Source organism: Columba livia, chromosome 1 (genome assembly GCF_036013475.1).
Source record: "Columba livia isolate bColLiv1 breed racing homer chromosome 1, bColLiv1.pat.W.v2, whole genome shotgun sequence".
NCBI classification, from domain to species: domain Eukaryota; kingdom Metazoa; phylum Chordata; class Aves; order Columbiformes; family Columbidae; genus Columba; species Columba livia.
Window position 1 is genome coordinate 45,306,617 of NC_088602.1, and position 18,293 is coordinate 45,324,909.

The 18,293-nt window shown below is 39.2% G+C and overlaps 1 protein-coding gene across 42 annotated transcripts in view; it reads left to right on the forward strand.

The window, feature by feature from the left end:
• Positions 1-17,385, forward strand: part of LMO7 (LIM domain 7) — a 134,959-nt gene extending 117,574 nt beyond the window's left edge. For 24 of the 42 annotated variants that reach the window (XM_065055704.1, XM_065055724.1, XM_065055790.1 and 21 more), the window contains 11 exons: positions 250-342; positions 1,782-2,152; positions 3,923-3,988; positions 4,370-4,432; positions 6,397-6,449; positions 8,084-8,303; positions 9,232-9,504; positions 10,863-10,971; positions 14,214-14,316; positions 14,835-14,881; positions 16,653-17,385. In XM_065055704.1, coding sequence (XP_064911776.1) covers positions 250-342; positions 1,782-2,152; positions 3,923-3,988; positions 4,370-4,432; positions 6,397-6,449; positions 8,084-8,303; positions 9,232-9,504; positions 10,863-10,971; positions 14,214-14,316; positions 14,835-14,878 — 1,395 coding nt within the window. In that variant the 3' untranslated portion in view covers positions 14,879-14,881; positions 16,653-17,385. The remainder of the gene's footprint in view (positions 1-249; positions 343-1,781; positions 2,153-3,922; positions 3,989-4,369; positions 4,433-6,396; positions 6,450-8,083; positions 8,304-9,231; positions 9,505-10,862; positions 10,972-14,213; positions 14,317-14,834; positions 14,882-16,652) is intronic. The other 18 variants (XM_065055941.1, XM_065055952.1, XM_065055811.1 and 15 more) reach the window with 5 other exon arrangements.
• The last annotated feature ends 908 nt before the right edge of the window (positions 17,386-18,293 follow it).

Genomic DNA, 18,293 nt, shown 5'->3' on the forward strand with positions numbered 1-18,293 from the left:
ATTTAACATATGTGAGGTCAGTTGTTATGAGACTTAGTGTCTCCAAAATCAATTTCAGAACTGCTTTGGTTTGTATTTGAGCCAGGATTTCATTCACTCGTGGCAGACCTAATGTCCTAGTAAAGCACAAACATGATTTTACCACGCTGACCTGTTTAAAAACACATTAAATTCCAGTAGTATGTTTTAACACAAATAAAATATACCATGCTTCTTATATGTGTGTTTAACTTCAATTTAACCTAACAGGAGAAATACAAACGGGAACAAGAAAAACTGAGGGAAGAATGGCTACGAGCTAAGCAAGAAGCAGAAAAAGAGAGCTCAAAGTATTTTGATGAGGTAGATTATGAATATGGCTTCAGTTTCAACTATTTTGTTTCATGATGGCTTTTTCTTTTATAGTAAATGCATGCAAGCAGGCAAATACTTTATTTCGCCGTGTCATTTATCTTCTCACTTTGGATGGTAAAAAGAGGCTGCAAAAGTGGGAAGGAAAAAGTAAATGGGATGTTCTGGGACCTGTTGAATTTAGCTTTTTTCCTTATGGATTGGTTAGGTAACTACCACCAGAAACATGTTGACAAAAGGTTACAGCATTTATTAATTATTGTGACCAGAATGAAATGGTCATGTTTGCTGTATTTTTACCTCCTGATGCTACTTTTTGGAATTCTGATTCAATACTTCATCAAGAGGCATGTTTTTCAGTGTCTGACTTGTCACTGGCAAGCATTTCATCCCATTTCTGATAAATGTATATGTCAAGTGAACTTCAGATTTACTATCATATGTTTCAAAATCTTAAATGAGTATAGTTTCTGTAGATGATGACTTTTGTGACTGTTGCTTATGGGAAGATTAGCAGTTTTTTTCCTGAGTGTAGGAGGTGTCTGAGATACCTCTTCTTTATTGCTGTGTGAGTGCTGCTTCAGGCATCCCAGCTAGATCAGTTGTGTTTATACAGTCACAAATAAGTAGACAGTAATTTAAGGCTTAGGACTTCAATAAGAAAGGTCTTTGAGCTGTTAGAGGTCTTTACTGTACTGTAAACCATTTCATATTTTTTCTGTCATTAGAGGTTTGGATGGGCCCATAAACAGTATTTGTTCTCATTTTTTGACCACTGAAAGACCTTTTCTTATGTTTGAGAGAAGAGTCATGGAGTGGTAGGTCTGAAGTTTGACTTTGAAATGGTAGGAGAATGGAGGACCATGGAGGTTTCCTCCACATGAGGATTCATGTGAAATTCATTAGTCTGATATACACTTGCAGTGTATATCTTCATGTATACACCCTTAGGTAGGTCTTGGGTTTCTAAGTCAAAACAGTAGAGAGACATGCTGGGTATCATGGAAGAGTTTGTTTTCCCCGGATATTTAAGAGGGAATGGGATGGTTTGAAATCTAAGTGATACTTTAGAAAATAGAATGTTTCACATAGTTGTGGCCACACTACCCCTGACACTTACTAAGGCTGCCGTGTGGAATGAAGCTCTTACATTAGGAGAATGTATTAGCAGGCACTCAAAACACGAAACCAAAGTATACCTTGGGTCTTCCATTGAAAGTGTCTGGGATACTTGTTACACAGTCTTCCCTTATAGAATAAATCAACTTTGGTTTTTTTGTTTTTTTTTTTTTTTTTTTTTTTTTTTTTTTTTGTTTGTTTTTTTTTTGTTTTTTTGTTTTTGTTTTTTTTCCTGAGCGAGCAACCTGTTTAAAAAACCCAAACAGCTCCCTTGCCTAAAAACATGGGTTTGTTTTTTTTCATTGCTACAGGAGCAGACTGTTCTAACCTTGAACACAACATCTGTCCCTGCACGGGCTTCATCTGTGTCCAGCTGGAGGGCAAGCCCCGAAGCAAGGACTCCTGAGGAGCCAGAAGGAGATGGTGGAAGCAACCTGGCAGACCGCTTGCTGGGTGAGGAAGAAGAAAGGAGGAGGCTTCAGGAGGAACGGAGGATCCAGGAAGAAGCAGCTGTGCATTTTGAGCGAGAAAGGGAACTCCAAGAGCTGGAACTCGAGAGACAACGCAAAGAGAGGGAACAGCAACGTGCTGAGGAGCAGAGGCGGCGTGCAGAGATGGAGGAGCAGAGGCGGCAGGCCGAAAGGCAGAGGGAGGTGTCGGTGGAGATGCCTCAGTACCAAAGGTGTGTACCTGTGGTGGGATGTCCTCTCTCTTCCTTCTGCGTTAAAAATTCAAATAAGTTTCTAAAGGAAGTGTATGTGTCCTGAATATATAAGGCTATTCATGTAAGATTCGTGCTGTAGATCAGTCAGGGCAAGATACAACAAGATAACTTTTCTTTCTAAAAGTAAAAGAATCAGGCATAAGACAAAGTCTTTCCTCATGAATCAAGTGCTCTATTAACCCACTTCAGCTGATTCTTTTTAAATAGGAGGTATAAATACAGTAGTTACAGCCAAATCAAAGATAGCGTGAAGCACCAAGTGTGAAGATTTTGCAAGAACCCTGCATAAGCTTGTAGATTGAGAGCCAGTGGCTCAACATTGAGCGCCTTCAGAAGAAACACCAAGTTAACTCTTTTTTTGTTGTTGTTGTAGTACTGGGTTAATTTGTTGATGGGGGTATCATGTTATATGGGTGAATAGATATTGACTTAGATACCATAACCTGTTAGAAATACCCACTGTGGATATATTTATTCTAGAGCACGAAAAAGTTTCTTACGTTACCTTCTTCAGCAGCCTTTTTTTTTTTTTTTTAAGAAAAAAAAAAAAAAGCCAGACACAAAAACAAACACTAGAACAAAACCAACCAACCAATCAAATAAACCACAAAAAACCAACCAACAACTATTAGTTTACAAAGTGTATGTTCTTGCCCAGGAGTTCTCAGACTACCATTACAGACATCATGGGAGATTAATCTGTCTGAAACAGATTAAAACAGTAACTTTTCCTTATTTCTTGTGCATTTCGCTTACTGCCATGTGCATGACTAGCTTTGCTGTTTCTCTTGAGGATTTTCCCCTGTTCTTACATAAGTAATAAGAGATGACTGAAGATAATGCATGGTATCAAGTTAAGTTTTAGGAGGAGAAAATATGAATGTAAGACTGGCTATGTTTGCAGGGCAGATTGTGAGACCTGGAGTTACTTTAGCTCAGCAAATGACTGCTGCATGAGATCCCTGCTGAGCAAAGCAGAGGCACAGTCATTCCAACGCCTAGACAGGTTCTTCTTGGCAGCTAAGCCAGGGTATCTCCACAGTTTTAGCTTGCCCCAGTTGCAAGATAATGGGACTTTGTGCAGTAACTTACTCAGCTTCTGCAATATCTGCATATCTAAATCCTTGGTATATGCTTTAGTCTCAGGGGATTTCATCGCTTCTGAGGTTGCTGCCAAAGGATGTGTTTTGCTAAACAGGGATGGATTTGCGTAGTAGTAAAGGAACAAGTTCAGTGAAACTGGGATTTAAAATATCTAGTGCTAAACGTTTGCTTTATGATGGTATCCACAGATATGACTTGAAATCTGAAATGTTTTATAAACATCTGTGAAGGCATGATATTTGCTGCAAAGAGCAGTGAGGTTGGGGACAGGCAGCTGGAAGAGCTTTTTCTGTGGAAGTTAGTGGGTGCTTCGCTATGGGTTACAAATTACACATAGATAATTTCTTAGAATATACTTCTGACTTTTAGAGAACTGCTATCTTTGGACAAAGCTTACCTCTTGGCTTGGAAACGGATGAGATAATCACCGTCATATACTGATACTTGTGATTTTTGCAGTATCTTAAGTCTTGGGGTTTTTTCCTCTCATGTTTTCATGTTTCTAAGTAATGTGTATGAACTTTGTCATTTTTTCTCTATGTATACTTACTGTTTGCTCAATTTCTAGAAAATGTGTTTGGTTTTTTTGTTTAATGTTTTCTTTTATCTGCATTTTGCTTCTAGACATTATGAGCGCTACGAAGTATCTAAAACAATAGAGGATCGAGCTGGCTATCCTCTCATTGACAGGTAATAAGAAATTGAATTGATAGGTAGGTTGAAACAACTTCAGCAATAATTATTAACCATTTTGACATGCTCAGGTTTGGATTCCTTGTCTCTCAAAAGAATGTAATTTCAGGCAGTTTTTTTGACAACCTTTCTTTTTCTTCCTTTCTTTGTTAGCTGTGTTTCTGACTGACAAAATTAAGCTTCCTTAGAACTTTAACTGTTTGGTGGTGGGTTTTTTTGTTTTTTGTTTTGTTGTGGTTTTTTTTGTTTGGTTTGGTTTTGGGGGGTGGGGTCCCCTTAGAGATCTGTTTTGGATATTTTTAGTAGGAAATATTTATGTCTATGGATGTATTTTTCTGTATATGAACATAATGTATATATATATATTTTTTTTAATAGGCATTATGAGCGTTATGAAGTTTCTAAAACCATTGAGGAACCTGGCCAGTCGTTTGCTGACAGGTATATGTGATACTGCATCTCAGCGTAGACTGTAACATTGTGGTTTCTGTGTTGGAAAGCTTCAGAACTTCCAATATACTTTCGCCATGGAACTTAGCGTATACTTCATATTGCTGCTTTTTGCAGCTTTTATAGTGTAGTTTCATTTTGAGAGAATGAGCAGCCAAACTTTTGGTGAATTAAATGCTGTGATGTAAGTTAGTCAGTCACTAGTATTTTACTGAGAGAAGCAGAAGTGTAAGAAAGTAAATATGTGGGTGGTACTAGACTTATCTGTCTGGAAAACAGTTTCAGATAATATTGTGGTTGTGTCATAACGCACTATACAAACTAAGGTGCAGTCATCCCAGTCAGGATTGTGAAACTTAAGAGAGTAAACAGGGAGGGAAGTGAGCGGCAGCAGCAGTGTATTTATCAGGAAGATAGCACATGTGCCACTTCTTAAGTTACGCTGTCTTGCCTTGGCTATTTTCTATTTTGTTTTGCTTGATGGTTTGCTTGGGGGTTTTACTGTTGATGTTTTGGGTTTGTTTTTCTTTTGTGTGGTGTTTGTTTCTTTGTTTGCTTGTTTAGGGTGTTTTGTTGTGTGTGTTTGGTTGTTTTTTGGTGTGTGGGTTTTTTGTTTGTTTTCGTTTAAATTTATTTCAGTAGAATATATTAGCAGTAGTAGAATATATTGGATTCTTTGAATAGACAGATTTTTCTTCTCCCTTTTTAATAACTGGGCAGTGGTTTAAAAAATGCTGAAGTAACTTAAATGCAGAACGTTTGTATCAAGCCTTTGTCTTAGATGACGTCCCTAAGTAGCCCTGAAATATCACCTTTGCTATGTGTTTAATCAGTTCTTATAGATTGAGGGAGCAACCCTTTTTTATACTGAGAGGAACCCCAAAACTTACAGGGTACAGCTACATGGATCTGTTCCTAATGGAAGATCTAAATCTAACTTCAAAAGGTGCCTATGGTAAATAGTTATGTGTTGGATATATGTGTAAAGGAGGACACTTAGGAGCTAAAAGCATCCCAGGCAAGGCTGACCTGCTCTTTGGGGCTCCTGTGTACCAGAAGCAACTGTGAAACTGTTGCATCTTCTCCAACAGATAATAAAATAGGCCTACACCATTGGACAGACAATCAGAACTTGGGGGAGCAAGAAATGTGATGCAGTTTATGCATCATTTATGTACAGACAAAGGACAAGACTCCCTCCAAACACTGTTCTGCAGCCAGTGCTGTACATGTAAACACATTGCTGTAGCAGCTTTGACTTGTACTTGGCAAAGGATTTCTGTTCTTTTCCGAAGTATTTTAAACTAAGAAACTTGAGACTAGTAATACAGCACAGAGGTGCTGCTGAAGCTCCTGCTCTGTGCTGTCAGAAAACCAGCCTTTTCCTATTTGTTTTCCTATATATTGAATGACATTTCTTGGCTAAAACTCATTAGAAGATTATGCTGCTGGGTATAATCAGCGAATAATAAATTTCCTGGGAACACTGCATGCAGTGTATGAGGAGGTGTTTTGCTTACAGTCTAGTAATGGTGCTGAAGTCTGGTTTAAGTTTCTCATGAACTTCAATAATTTATAAATCTACTTCGAAAGTTATCATTCTTTGACTGTCTGACTATGGTCTTCACAAAGCTTCCACAGGGAAGGACCTTGTTTTTCCCATGTTTTTGTTGAAATGAATACAACGATCAGTTCCTTATACCTGAAGCTCTAGGAACTTTCAATACACAATTTTAACTTTTAATTACCTATTGACTTCTAAATATTTACATCTCTTTTTTTTCCTTAATATGCTGTTGATCTTCAGGCATTTTTACCTCTTGTTTTAAGTACAGCATGAGTTGTTGATGGGAGAAATGGCGAAAAAAGGCTGTGTATCTGTGGTCCGCAATGATAAGATTTTTGTGATGTCTCCTAGTTGAGGTAGAGAAATTAATATTTTTTTGTATCTTTAGGAACAAGTCCAAGTCAACTTCTGAACTGAATGAATTCAACACAATCAGAAATGGTAAGTACTGTTTAATTTCCATTATTTTTAAAATGGCTTTTTTAAATTAAGAATAAGGTGTGTCAGACATAGTAATCCTAAGAAAATTTGAGTTTGATAGCTGCATTGTAATTCAAATTCATACCATGCCACAGTTTAATGAAGTTTTAACAGCAAGAGGAAGTTCATACAGTAACATATAAGCATAAGACAAATATGATTAACTGCTTTCTTGAAGTGCTGTAGCAGTGATTACAAACAGATCTTAGATGCTTTAATTTTAAACGACTTGATATTTATATGAGATTAAACCAATCTTGTAGGTGCATCATCGAAAATATATGTGCTCTTGATATGTTGACTCTGTCAGTTCTAAAAGCTGTGCATACCAAGATGCTAATGTATTTAATACAGTTGTTTGCTCTTTTAAACTCCTGTTAGTGGAGGAATAGCACAGCCAGAAATCAGCTCTTGATGCTGACAAAGTGGCTCATCTCCTGAACTCTACTTTAATGCTGCCTTTCTTGAATTGTCCTTCAGTTGCATTACTGCACTTTTAGAGGAATGTGTATACAACAAACAAACCAGATTTATGAATATGTTACAGTAGAAAACGCCCAAAGGCTATTCCTGTGTCTGAGACCTGGTTAAAAAAAGTGATCAGAAGTAATCACAGAGAAGTAAGTTGTGTATTAGAGGAAACATTGCAGACTGACAACACTGCTTTCAACACATTAAAGCTCATTGAAACTAATGAGCGAGTAAACTCTCACAATAATTTATAATGGTCATTTGTAGCAATAAAACAAAGAGCAAATCAGAGCAAGTCAGAGAAGTATTTAAAGGGATTGAGATTTCAGGTGAATGACTTATTGCTGAGTAATTTCCATAATGAGTCTTACTATAAAGAATACTTACTGGATCTAGGAAATAAATAAAAAATTATTGTCCTCTAACATGGCAACACATATTGGAGAGAGATGGCATGTTTGTTTCCTCTTCCAAAATTTTGAAGGCCTTCTATACCATGAATCTCATTTCAACTGGCTAGTTAACATCTAAATAATAGAGAAATTCTCTAAGATTTCCCTCTCTCTCCCCACACATACACATACATATGTGTTTATATAAAGCAAGGTAAAGTAATGTGTTTAAGTGCCTTGAATAAGGAAGGAATTCTTGAAAGCAGGGACAACTTACAGGAAAAATAATGTGAACTCTTGAATTGTGGGATACCTTCTATCCCTTTGACTATATATTCAATACATGCTTCAGTTTGTATTGGAAGAAGAGTCCAAATTGTGTCTCTAAAAGAGATCGTAGCCTTTTAAAAATACATATATGTGTGTATATATGTGTACGCACAAATGTATATGCGTATACGCTTGGGAAGTGAAGGAAAATGCCTACTTGTTTTTAAGTTAAACATCGTGTAAAAGACCACGTTAATGGAAACACAAATGAAAAAACTGTAATAGTAATTAAGTATTGCCAAATTTAATACTGGTCACCCTGCTGTAAAAAGGAACTGGACAAACTTGTGAATGTGGTGATGAACAACTACTGTTGGAGTTACAGCCAGAGTGCTGGATGAGTGATAACTGCTTTTGTGCTGTAAGGTGTCTGGCTGAAGTTTGCACATGTTGTCCCAACAGGTACTCAGAGCAAGTATTCAGAGAGGTCCTGGAACACAAGTGACTCACAGAAGAAGCCTCAGAAGGAGCAAAACCTGTCTGCAGCAGAGCTGGAGAGACAGCAAATCCTTCAGGAAATGAGGAAGAAAACATCTCTACACACGGACAGCAGCTGGATTAGGCAACGCAGTTCCAGTATACATAAAGAGCCTGTTAGTCTGTACAGCAATAGTATGAGAAGGTAGGAGTCTCATAAAAAATTAGCTTTGTCTGTCATCAAGTATTTTTGTTTGGTTATTCTGAACTTCAGCTTGCATTACAAAGCACAGAAGCAAGTTGAGTCTGTGTAATGCTGTAAGGTAAACTGAGCAGCAGCACAGGTGGAAGAAAGCTGCAGTATTACAGCTGGGATTAAATGTTATGTTTTGCAAATAAAGAATGTGGATGTTACTTGTAAATAACTCAACTGCTTATTTCTCGGTATATCAGCAATGGAAATCAGTAAGTGTACCTTATCATTCACAGACATGATTAAGAATTTCAGCATGTGACAGTTTATTGTGGAATGGATTATTATGGCTAAGGAGTATACCTTTTTTGGTTTTTTCCACATAGAAATATGTCAGGAAGTCTGAAGTTTGTGTCCTGCTTCAAGTAATGTATGAATGTTGGATTTGTCACTTAGGAAACAGCCAAGTTATCAGTCAGGAGAGTGTTTAGCTATTGGGCCAACACCTTGTACCTAGACGATGCTATCCAGGCTGGGTGGATTGCTGTTTTGATCTGGTATCCCTTGGAGAAAACAAAAACAAACCTGGTATCCCAGGTCCGTTGCTGTACAGCGGATTTTGATATGGTTCACCCTGATAAGGCTGGAGCGAAGAGTGTATTGCCTTTGTCCTGTGGTGGTGAAGTGCCACGTCTTTTTCACCTCGCCTGCTTTTTTTCCCATGAGACTAGGACTGAACACAAAGGATAGTTTGTGTCTCAAACATTTTAAATCAATATTTGAAGAATATCGCTCAGGGTGTTAAGACAAACACATTAATGCCAGAAAAATCTCAAAAATGCTAGGATAATGGTTTGCTTTTTTAAAAAAATAAGAATATAGTGGCTCATCTGCTCCAGCTGTGCTGTGATTTACATCTGTATGTGTACCTATATTGCAGAGGGGAGTCTTTGGACAATCTTGATTCTTCAAGAACCAGCTCGTGGAGGCACCATTCACGGCTGAACCAGTCTGCCTCCTCTTCATCTCTGTCCTCTAGTCAAGATTCCAGTCGCCCAGTGTCCACTTCAAACCGAGCCTACATGTGCACTCCTTCCTCCAGCAAAGCATCTCCTGCAGCCACCTCTCCGAGAGCCCCCTCCGTGCCCCAGGCAGCCCCCCGGGCTCAGTCTCCCCTCTCTGCTACCCAGCCAGGGTCCCAGACACGCAGCAGGTAAGCAGGTGCCCTTCTGGAAAGGTATACATTCTGGGCAACACATAAAGAGTGGATTTTGTATATATGGTTGTCTATAGCAGTATTCTTACCCATTATATTGATTAACAAGTCTGAAAAATAGCTGGAGTTTTCTGTTTGAGCAGGATGGTGGAAGTGTGGGTTGGTGTGACCCTCCTGCTTCAGTCATTCAAAAAATGCCCCAGGTTTGTCACCACTGCTCGACATTGGTTAAAAAAACAGAGGAACCAAAATAATAAATCTCCAGTCTCCAAGTTGTATGCGGGTTACCAAAATGATTAGGAAAAGCCTACTCCAGATGGCATTTCTGACATTTATTTTCTTAGGTTTGTTTTAACAAAAGATTCCTGAAACCCATGCTTTATGGCCCTCGTCTTGGTCTCTCCTCCCCCTTTCCTGGCATGTGGTCAATGTCAGCTCAAGGAGCACTCAGGAATGCTCATAACCCGTGACCCTGGAGAATTACAGAGTAGGATGTTGTTTTAATCTAGGAGGGAAAAGCAAGAATTGCAACATATTTTGAAACAAGAATGAAATTCAGTTGTGGTAGGGTAGATAACTCTGCTGTTTTATGTACTTGAAACATTTTAAAAATACCTCGGGATAAGACTAGAGAATCATCCCCACACAATTACATGTATTATATATAACAAGAGTCTGAACACTGCTTCACTAGCTCTTACACCCTGAGGCACTTTGTGATAAATTGACCATTTTCTTTTTTTTTTTTTCCTCCCAAAGCTAGTCTCCTACATTCTTTATAATGTAAGAAAATTACTTTCTTAACCATATTTTCTTATCTTTTTCTCACTTCCATTTGCTAACACCTTGGTAGATCTATGGAAACTGACCTCCATATGGCTTATGTACAAAGAGTTAACATAATATTATATGTCCAGAACAAGCCTTCTGTTATCTAACAAGGTGCAGATGGTGGGACTTGGCAGGGGTGCTTGCTAAAACTTAGCCTTCAGCATAATACCTCACAAATAACGCAAGAGAACAAAACCTGTGTTCTTACTCTCCAAACTTAACAATATACTTTTTATGTTTATTTGTAGAAAGTATTTTGTGTAATGAAATATCTCCCAAGAATGTGGCAGAATTAATTCATTTGTTCCTATGTAACTTTGATCTAAATGATAACACTTCAGCTTTCCCTAGCTTTCTGATCTACTGTAAATAATATTAATTTTCAGTTTATTTTCTCTAAGCAGCCTAATGGTCTACTTTTTACTAGTGTGTTTTTATCTTTAATCACAAAAAGTCTTTGATAAGTTTTCTTTGTCTTTTAAACCTTTTCAAGCTGTTTTTAAGGATTTTCATTCTATATTTAGGTCAGTCAGTGGGAAGAAAATCTGTTCATACTGTAATAACGTTCTGGGCAAAGGAGCAGCCATGATCATTGAGTCTCTTGGTCTTTGTTATCATTTACATTGCTTTAAGGTGAGAGCTGGGAGTCACATCGTGAAGGAACAGGAACTAATCAGGAGCACGCATGGCTACGCAGTGTTATGCTCACAGGGGCTCTACTAATCACCTGCTTTGCCTTCTACTCTTGACAGCGTGGTGCATGCAGATTTCCATGAGGCATTTAGCAACTCAACTCTGGAAGTGTTTCTTACTTGCCAGAGCTAACAAGTAGGACCTTGACAAGTAAGATGAGCACGTTGACTGTGAGATCAAAGTTCTTCCTTCTTCAAATAGGCAGCAAAAAATCAGAAGGTTCGGGGCCACTTCTCCCAGAGAGACCAGCTCCTTTAAGAAAAATAATTTCATCCTGGACCCTGGCAAATGAATCATTTAAGGTGACCCATCACTTCTAAGCTAATCCTAGCAGACAGTGTTCACGTGTTTTTTTTTCCAGGCAAAGTCATGTTGGCAGCATTCAACCTGGCAGGATAAAACCCAGCACCAAACCAGAAGCTGTGTTTAGTGGTACTTAGCCCTGGTCAGAAGCTATAATAAGTGTATTAGCTCATGCTCAGCACTGAGACAGTCACATGATTTTCTGTGAGCTTCGGGCAAATGCAGAGCTGAAAGAACAAATTCCTGCCTGCAAAAGATGTAAAATCCCTTCTAGTTCCCCTGCCCTACGACAAGATGAGATGCATCCGTGGGTGCTGAGGGAGCTGGCTGAAGTCATTGCTAGACCGCTCTCCATCATCTTTGCCAAGTCTTAGGAAACGGGAGAGGTGCCCGAGGATTGGAGGAAAACAAATGTCACTCCAGTCTTCAAAAAGGGCAAGAAGGAGGACCCGGGTAATTATAGACCGGTCAGCCTCACCTCCGTCCCTGGGAAAGTAATAGAATGGCTTGTCCTTGGTGCCGTCTCAAGGCATATCAAGGATAAGAGGTTTATTAGGGGCAGTCAGCATGGCTTTACTAAGGGTAAGTCATGCTTGACCAACCTCATAGCCTTTTATGAGAATGTAACAAGGTAGGTGGATGATGGCGGAGCGTTGGATGTGGTCTACCTTGACTTCAGCAAAGCGTTTGACACAGTCTCCCATAGCATCCTAGTTGCTAAGTTGAGGAGGTGTGGTCTGGACAATAGAGTAGTGAGGTGGGTTGCAAACTGGCTTAAGGAGAGAAGCCAGAGAGTGGTAGTCAATGGTGCGGAGTCTAGTTGGAAGCCAGTATCTATCTAGTGGAGTGCCTCAGGGGTCAGTACTGGGGCCAATATTATTCAATATATTCATTAACGATTTAGACAAGGGAACTGAGTGTACTATCAGCAAGTTTGCTGATGACACTAAGCTGGGAGGTGTGGCTGACACGCCAGAAGGCTGTGCTGCCATCCAGTGGGACCTGGACAGGCTGATGAGTTGGGTGGGAATAACCTGATGAAATTTGACAAAGGAAAGTGTAGAGTCCTGCATCTGGGCAGGAACAACCCCAGGTTCCAGTATAAATTGGGGAATGACCTATTAGAAAGCAGTGTAGGGGAAAGGGACCTGGGGGTTCTGGTGGACAACAGGGTGACCATGAGCCAGCACTGTGCCCTTCTGGTGAGGAAGGCCAATGGCATCCTGGGGTGTATTAGAATGGGGTGGTTAGTAGATCGAGAGAGGTTCTCCTTCCCCTCTACTCCGCCCTGGTGAGACCACATCTGGAATATTGTGTCCAGTTCTGGGCCCCTCAGTTCAAGAAGGACAGAGAACTGCTGGAGAGAGTCCAGCATAGGGCAGCAAAGATGATTAAGGGAGTGGAGCATCTCCCTTATGAAGAAAGGCTGAGGGAGTTGGGTCTCTTTAGTTTGGAGGAGGCTAAGGGGGGACCTTATTAATGTCTATAAGTACATAAAAGGTGAGTGCCATCAGGATGGAGCCAGGCTCTTCTCGGTGGCAAACAATGATAGGACAAGGGGTAATGGGTTCAAACTGGAACACAAGAGGTTCCACTTAAATTTGAGAAAAAACTTCTTCTCAGTGAGGGTGACAGAGCACTGGAACAGGCTGCCCAGGGCAGTTGTGGAGTCTCCTTCTCTGGAGACATTCAAAACCTGCCTGGACATGTTCCTGTGTGACCTCACCTAGGCGTTCCTGCTCCAGCAGGGGGATTGGACTAGATGATCTTTTGAGGTCCCTTCCAATCCCAAACATACTGTGATACTGTGAAGATGTGGAATTAAGACTCTATTTTGGAGTTGCTGTTGGACTCTAATTCTTTCATGCCTTTAAGAAAGAGACTTCTGTGTCTGGTTCAGAACACTTGTCTTCTGTGCCCAGTTAGAATGCATCACCTGAAGTATTGTAAGGGATTGACTCAAAGCTCTTCCTGGTTCTGCCGACCCAAACAGGAGGGACAGGAATAGTCCCTGGGGACTCGTCGTCATTACCTTTCTGCAGAACATGTATTCTGTGCAAAGGAGTCCACCTGTAGCTCCTAACCTACATAAGAAAATACCAAATTTGTTTTTTTTTCAAATTTCTGAAGATTAATAAACTGTTGTACAGACTGCCATCACAAGAGTCATTACTCATTTAAGCAGGCAAACTATCTGCCCTTCTGTAGTCAGCTGCATACTTTGCTTTGTAAATTCAATAAGGAGAGTGTTATGTTTTGGGTTACATTCCTTCTAGAGGTGGTTCATGTTCACAGCCACCATAGTTAAACAGTTTAATGTTAGCACAAAAGCTATCAAGCCCCTTATTCATTTGTTTATTCAAGAAAAATGAAATTGGCTCCTTTGCTCCAAATAAGATCTTGTTTTTGTGATACAAACCCAGTAAATTGGGGGTGCCTGAGTACTTGCTGCTGTGAGTGCCAAAGGGCGGAGGACTCCAGCAGCGTGTAATGCCGCATGGAAATCTGCAAGTAGCACACCCAGGTGTTCTGTGCCAAAATTGCTGTTGTCTTCTAGAGAACAAATTTTTTTCATGTTGAGCCAGTTTTAGTTTTCAGGGAAACTGAAGTTCAAATTAGATTTAATGAACTAATCACTAAAAGCTGTCTGCTCCATGTTCGCTTAGTTGGTGTACCTCTGCTATTTGTTGTCCAGTCGTCGACTTAAAATCCTGCCTCAGGTTTGGTTGCATTTGATCCACTAATCGTTATACATTTGCTTCTAGTGATTGTGGGTTTATGGTTCAAGGTTTATTGAGCTTAATCCAAGCTGCTTTTGAACAGCATTTTTGTTCTTTAATATTTTGTAATGAGTTGCTAATTACTCGTCTACCATACAGTGTGTTGCCTGTGAATGCGACCTTGGGGGATCCCGCTCTGGAGCTGAAGTCAGGATCCGAAACAACAAACTCTTCTGCAACGACTGCTATATCAGATTTAAAAGTAAGGCAATGCAACTGCAGTGTGCATGACTGTTGTTCTTTTCTGTGCTGTACAACCTCAAGTGTTTGCACAGCTGAGCCACTCGATAGCTTTCATGTTGAGCTTGAAGTTGGTATATTAGTGAATAGGTTCAGCAAGGTTTGATTGCCAGTTTCTGTCTTTTGTAGGGTAGTCAGTCCTAACTTTTAACTTGCTGGTAGCTGATTTTACCGTCTTGTTACTAAGCATCTTCAAGCAGACAATGCGCTATAGTCATCCTCCTTTCTTCATAGATCTGAGAAAGTGGTGTCAAGGAGTTGTCAGTTGATGAACAGGCTTGCCTTAATAACAGAGAAGTCTTTTTGAAAAATTGTCTACCTTTTAAAAAAAGTAATCAGAATATGTATTATATCTAATTCAATCTTAATGCATACCTGGAAAGCTATTAGTTTGTCCTATGCAGGTGGCACAAATGCTGGTTGCTTTTTGCGATGCTATTATTATTTGAATTATAGGTCTGTGATTGGTTATTTATTTAGGTACAAGTTCAGGAGGAATTGATATACTTACAGATCTTAATTAAAAGGTGCAGTATCATTTTTTTCCTTTATTATGGTTTGCAGAATTCTGATTTACTGGAGCATGATGTTAAGACTGAATAATGGTGCTGAGCTGTCTTTTTTTTTCTGCTGTCATAGATGATGGTAGACAACCTCCTCATTTTGACAAGTCTTGGGAGTTTTATGTGTCTGTATTTTTATGTGGCACATGTGGAATTTTCTAGAATGATAACATTCAGCTAAGGGAAGCATATCTGACTTAATTCCTGGTAAACATGTCCATGTTTCTTCATGAGCCCGGCACATTTTTCTCATGGTGGACCAGAAGGCAGTGAAGGGAACAGGACACTCATCCTACAACACATCAGCAGGACTCTGGCCATCTGCTGGCTGAGGAGCCTAGCCCAGAAAAAGAGAAGCTCTGCATCTGATGCTGTTGCTGGTTTTAGCCTCTCTTTGACTTTTAGGAAGAGGAAAAGCTGCCTGTACCACATGGAAATAATTGTGCAGTGCCTGAGCTAAAACCAGAAAACCTTGATGTTAGCAGTGGAAGGAGAAATCACTCCCTTCCATCTGGATGTGACTCTGGGTCCTATGTCTCTGAGTTAATGTTTGGAGAATTTATCTCCTGCTTGATGATGAGACTACACTAAAGTGACCTTGTTCTAGTTGAAGCACCCAAATGTGTGGGAGATTCAGGCTGGAGCCCGCTCATGTTATTTTTGCTTTCTCTTTTCTTTTAGTGGGCAGAATTGCTGGATAAGTTGTATAAGTTTGGTACTGAAACAAAAACCTTTTTTTTAAATTATTTCCTGGCAAGACAGTATCCAGGAATTTGGTGATGGAAGCAAACAAAAATTTTATCATTAATAAGTTGCTGTTTAGCTTCTTTTTGACATTGCAGCCCATAAAGTCACAGCAGTGCGTTTCAGAAGCAGAGCTGATCAGTGAGAAATGGTTCTATTTGCTTCGCGTTGGACTGCATCCAGTGGGCGCCTCAAAACATAATTATATGAGATATGAGTAAATCAGAAATTGTAAGAACTTGTAGTTACAGAATAAGCATTGAAATTTGTGATAAGTAATTGAAATTAGCTATTTGAATAATACAAAAACGAGCTATGTGGTTACTGCAATGAAAATATACTGACAGCACATCACTGGTCTGTAATGCAGATTACTTTGTTTGCAGCTGGCATTTGACATCAGCTTGGCTAATTATTTGTTAGTTTGGAACATGAACATACAGGCTAAAAGGTTTGCTGAACTGTAGGATTATTAATATTCACTGTGTGATATAATGGTGTGACATTTTTGCACATTTTTATGTTAATGTTGTGGTCTAAACTTATTACATTGTAGAAAAACAACAGTGTATTGGTAGATGCCCACAAATACATGCAGAGAGAGGATAAAAAAAGTTCCTTTTAAATATTGCTACAGTTACTGAGAAAATTTTAATTTGATTATTTAAGGGTAAATTTAGAAAAATTGTCACCGTCTCTATGCTAATACTAAAAATAATTCTTAAAAACTTGGTAAGGTGCATGTTCTATGGTATATTACTTGTCCTGAAATATTTGCAGTGCCATAATTGGATTAGACTCAAATTTGTATTGTTCATTAAATTTGGATTGCTAGATTCAGAATGTTTACCTAAGTTTTTGTTGGCATTTTCAGTAGGTATTGGAAATAGCTCTATCTGACAATTTTTAACGTGCTAATTTTAATTTTTGTCACTTAAGATTCTTCAGTGGCGAGACTTTAATTACGGTTTCTTGTGTCTGTCTCTAACAGCTGGACAGCCAACCTCCATGTGAAGCAAATGAAGACATGAAACCACTGTTGCAGATAAAAGAAGAGGTGATTGCTGCTGATGTAGATCTATAAATATATATATTGTGTGTATGTGTGTTTTTTCTAAGAGTAACTCTTGCTTGTCTAGTCTTTATAGCAATGCATTGTATTCTTCATATAACTATTTTTATTTATAAGAAAGTAATTGCAGTAAGGAAATATCTGGGGAAAATGCTTTCACTTTTTCAGCTTCAAGTACTGAGAGCACAAGGGAGAATAAGTATATTTTCAGTAATAACTTCAAAATATTTTTGAGGCTTATAATCAACTAGTTGACTTTCCAATCATATATGAAGAGGGTATTTTGTTTCTAAGCTCTTGAAATGAGCATTAGGGAAATAGTTAATATAAATATATATTTGCAATTGCTGTCTTTGACATATACTGAAAGTGAATTCTCTAGATTAATATGAAGCTGCATTTAAATGCACACAAATGTGTTTGCTTTCCATATGCTGGTTTCTAAAATTATGTGCTTTTTTGAAACTTAAATACAAAGAATAATCTGTTTGCTCAGTGGTGTTGTCATAGTATTCTGTGGAATCCATTTAAGGGGAAGAGTTCTCTTTTCCCACTTGAAAATGTAACTACCATTTTTTCCTCCACAAACTGAGTGGAGAATTGTTGTTGAATTACAGTACATTTGTAAATAAAATTTCTGATGTTGCATTTATTCAAAGTTGTGGTTTCTTTCCTTTCTATCCAGCTAAATGTGTCTGAGATAATTTGCTGAAATATGAAATTGTTTGAATTTATCTTGGGAAAATATTTTTTTAATGAAAGGATTAAAATTTCCACCTAAACATATGTAAGAACAATAGTTCTTGCTTTTCTCTTTTCCCTAACAATAGGCTTCACATTTTGTATGTAGTTCTTCCATCAAGCTCTTCATGCTCTTTCTCATCAGCGTATAATGCAAGTGACAAGACTGATTCTTTGTCCTGTGTGCTCATCACTGAAGCACAAAAATTAGAAGAGGTAGAAGTTCCCCAAAACTTCACTTCTGTGGCTAGAAATGAGGTGCTGAAAATATTTGGGTTTAGGTTCTCCTCCTTCTGTAAAGGCATCTGGAATGCGCACCATGTATTTTTCAGCAGTGGCTCCCATATTGCTTTGGTCAGTGGCTTCCCCAAATCCTTTATGCCCAGTTATGTGCCCTTCTGTGCCCACATCCTTGGAAGCAGTGAAGAAAACGTGGGATGTGGACCAGAGGAATTCGGGGGAGCACTTTGTGGGTGAAACAGAGGAAGAGGACAGTTGGGACGTGTAGGAGGGTGGTGGGGCTCTGAGTTTGAGCTTGTACATGGCACCATGAGGAGCCACACTGAGCGTGATAAAGTAGCTTGGGGTGGCTGATTCCTCTCAGGGGATCTCAGGGATGGGTAGGAGAGCTAGCAGGTTGGGGAGACAGGTTGTGGCTGTGATAACTGGGGACAGCAAGGGGAGATCATGGTGTTTCGGTGTAGTGGGAGAACTTTGCCCATGTGAGCCTCTTGTAACTCCTCTGCCTATCTCCTGTTTTGCTTCGGTTTTTTGATCTTTCCCCTGAACAGACGGGTTTTGCCTCGCACCAGGGAATTC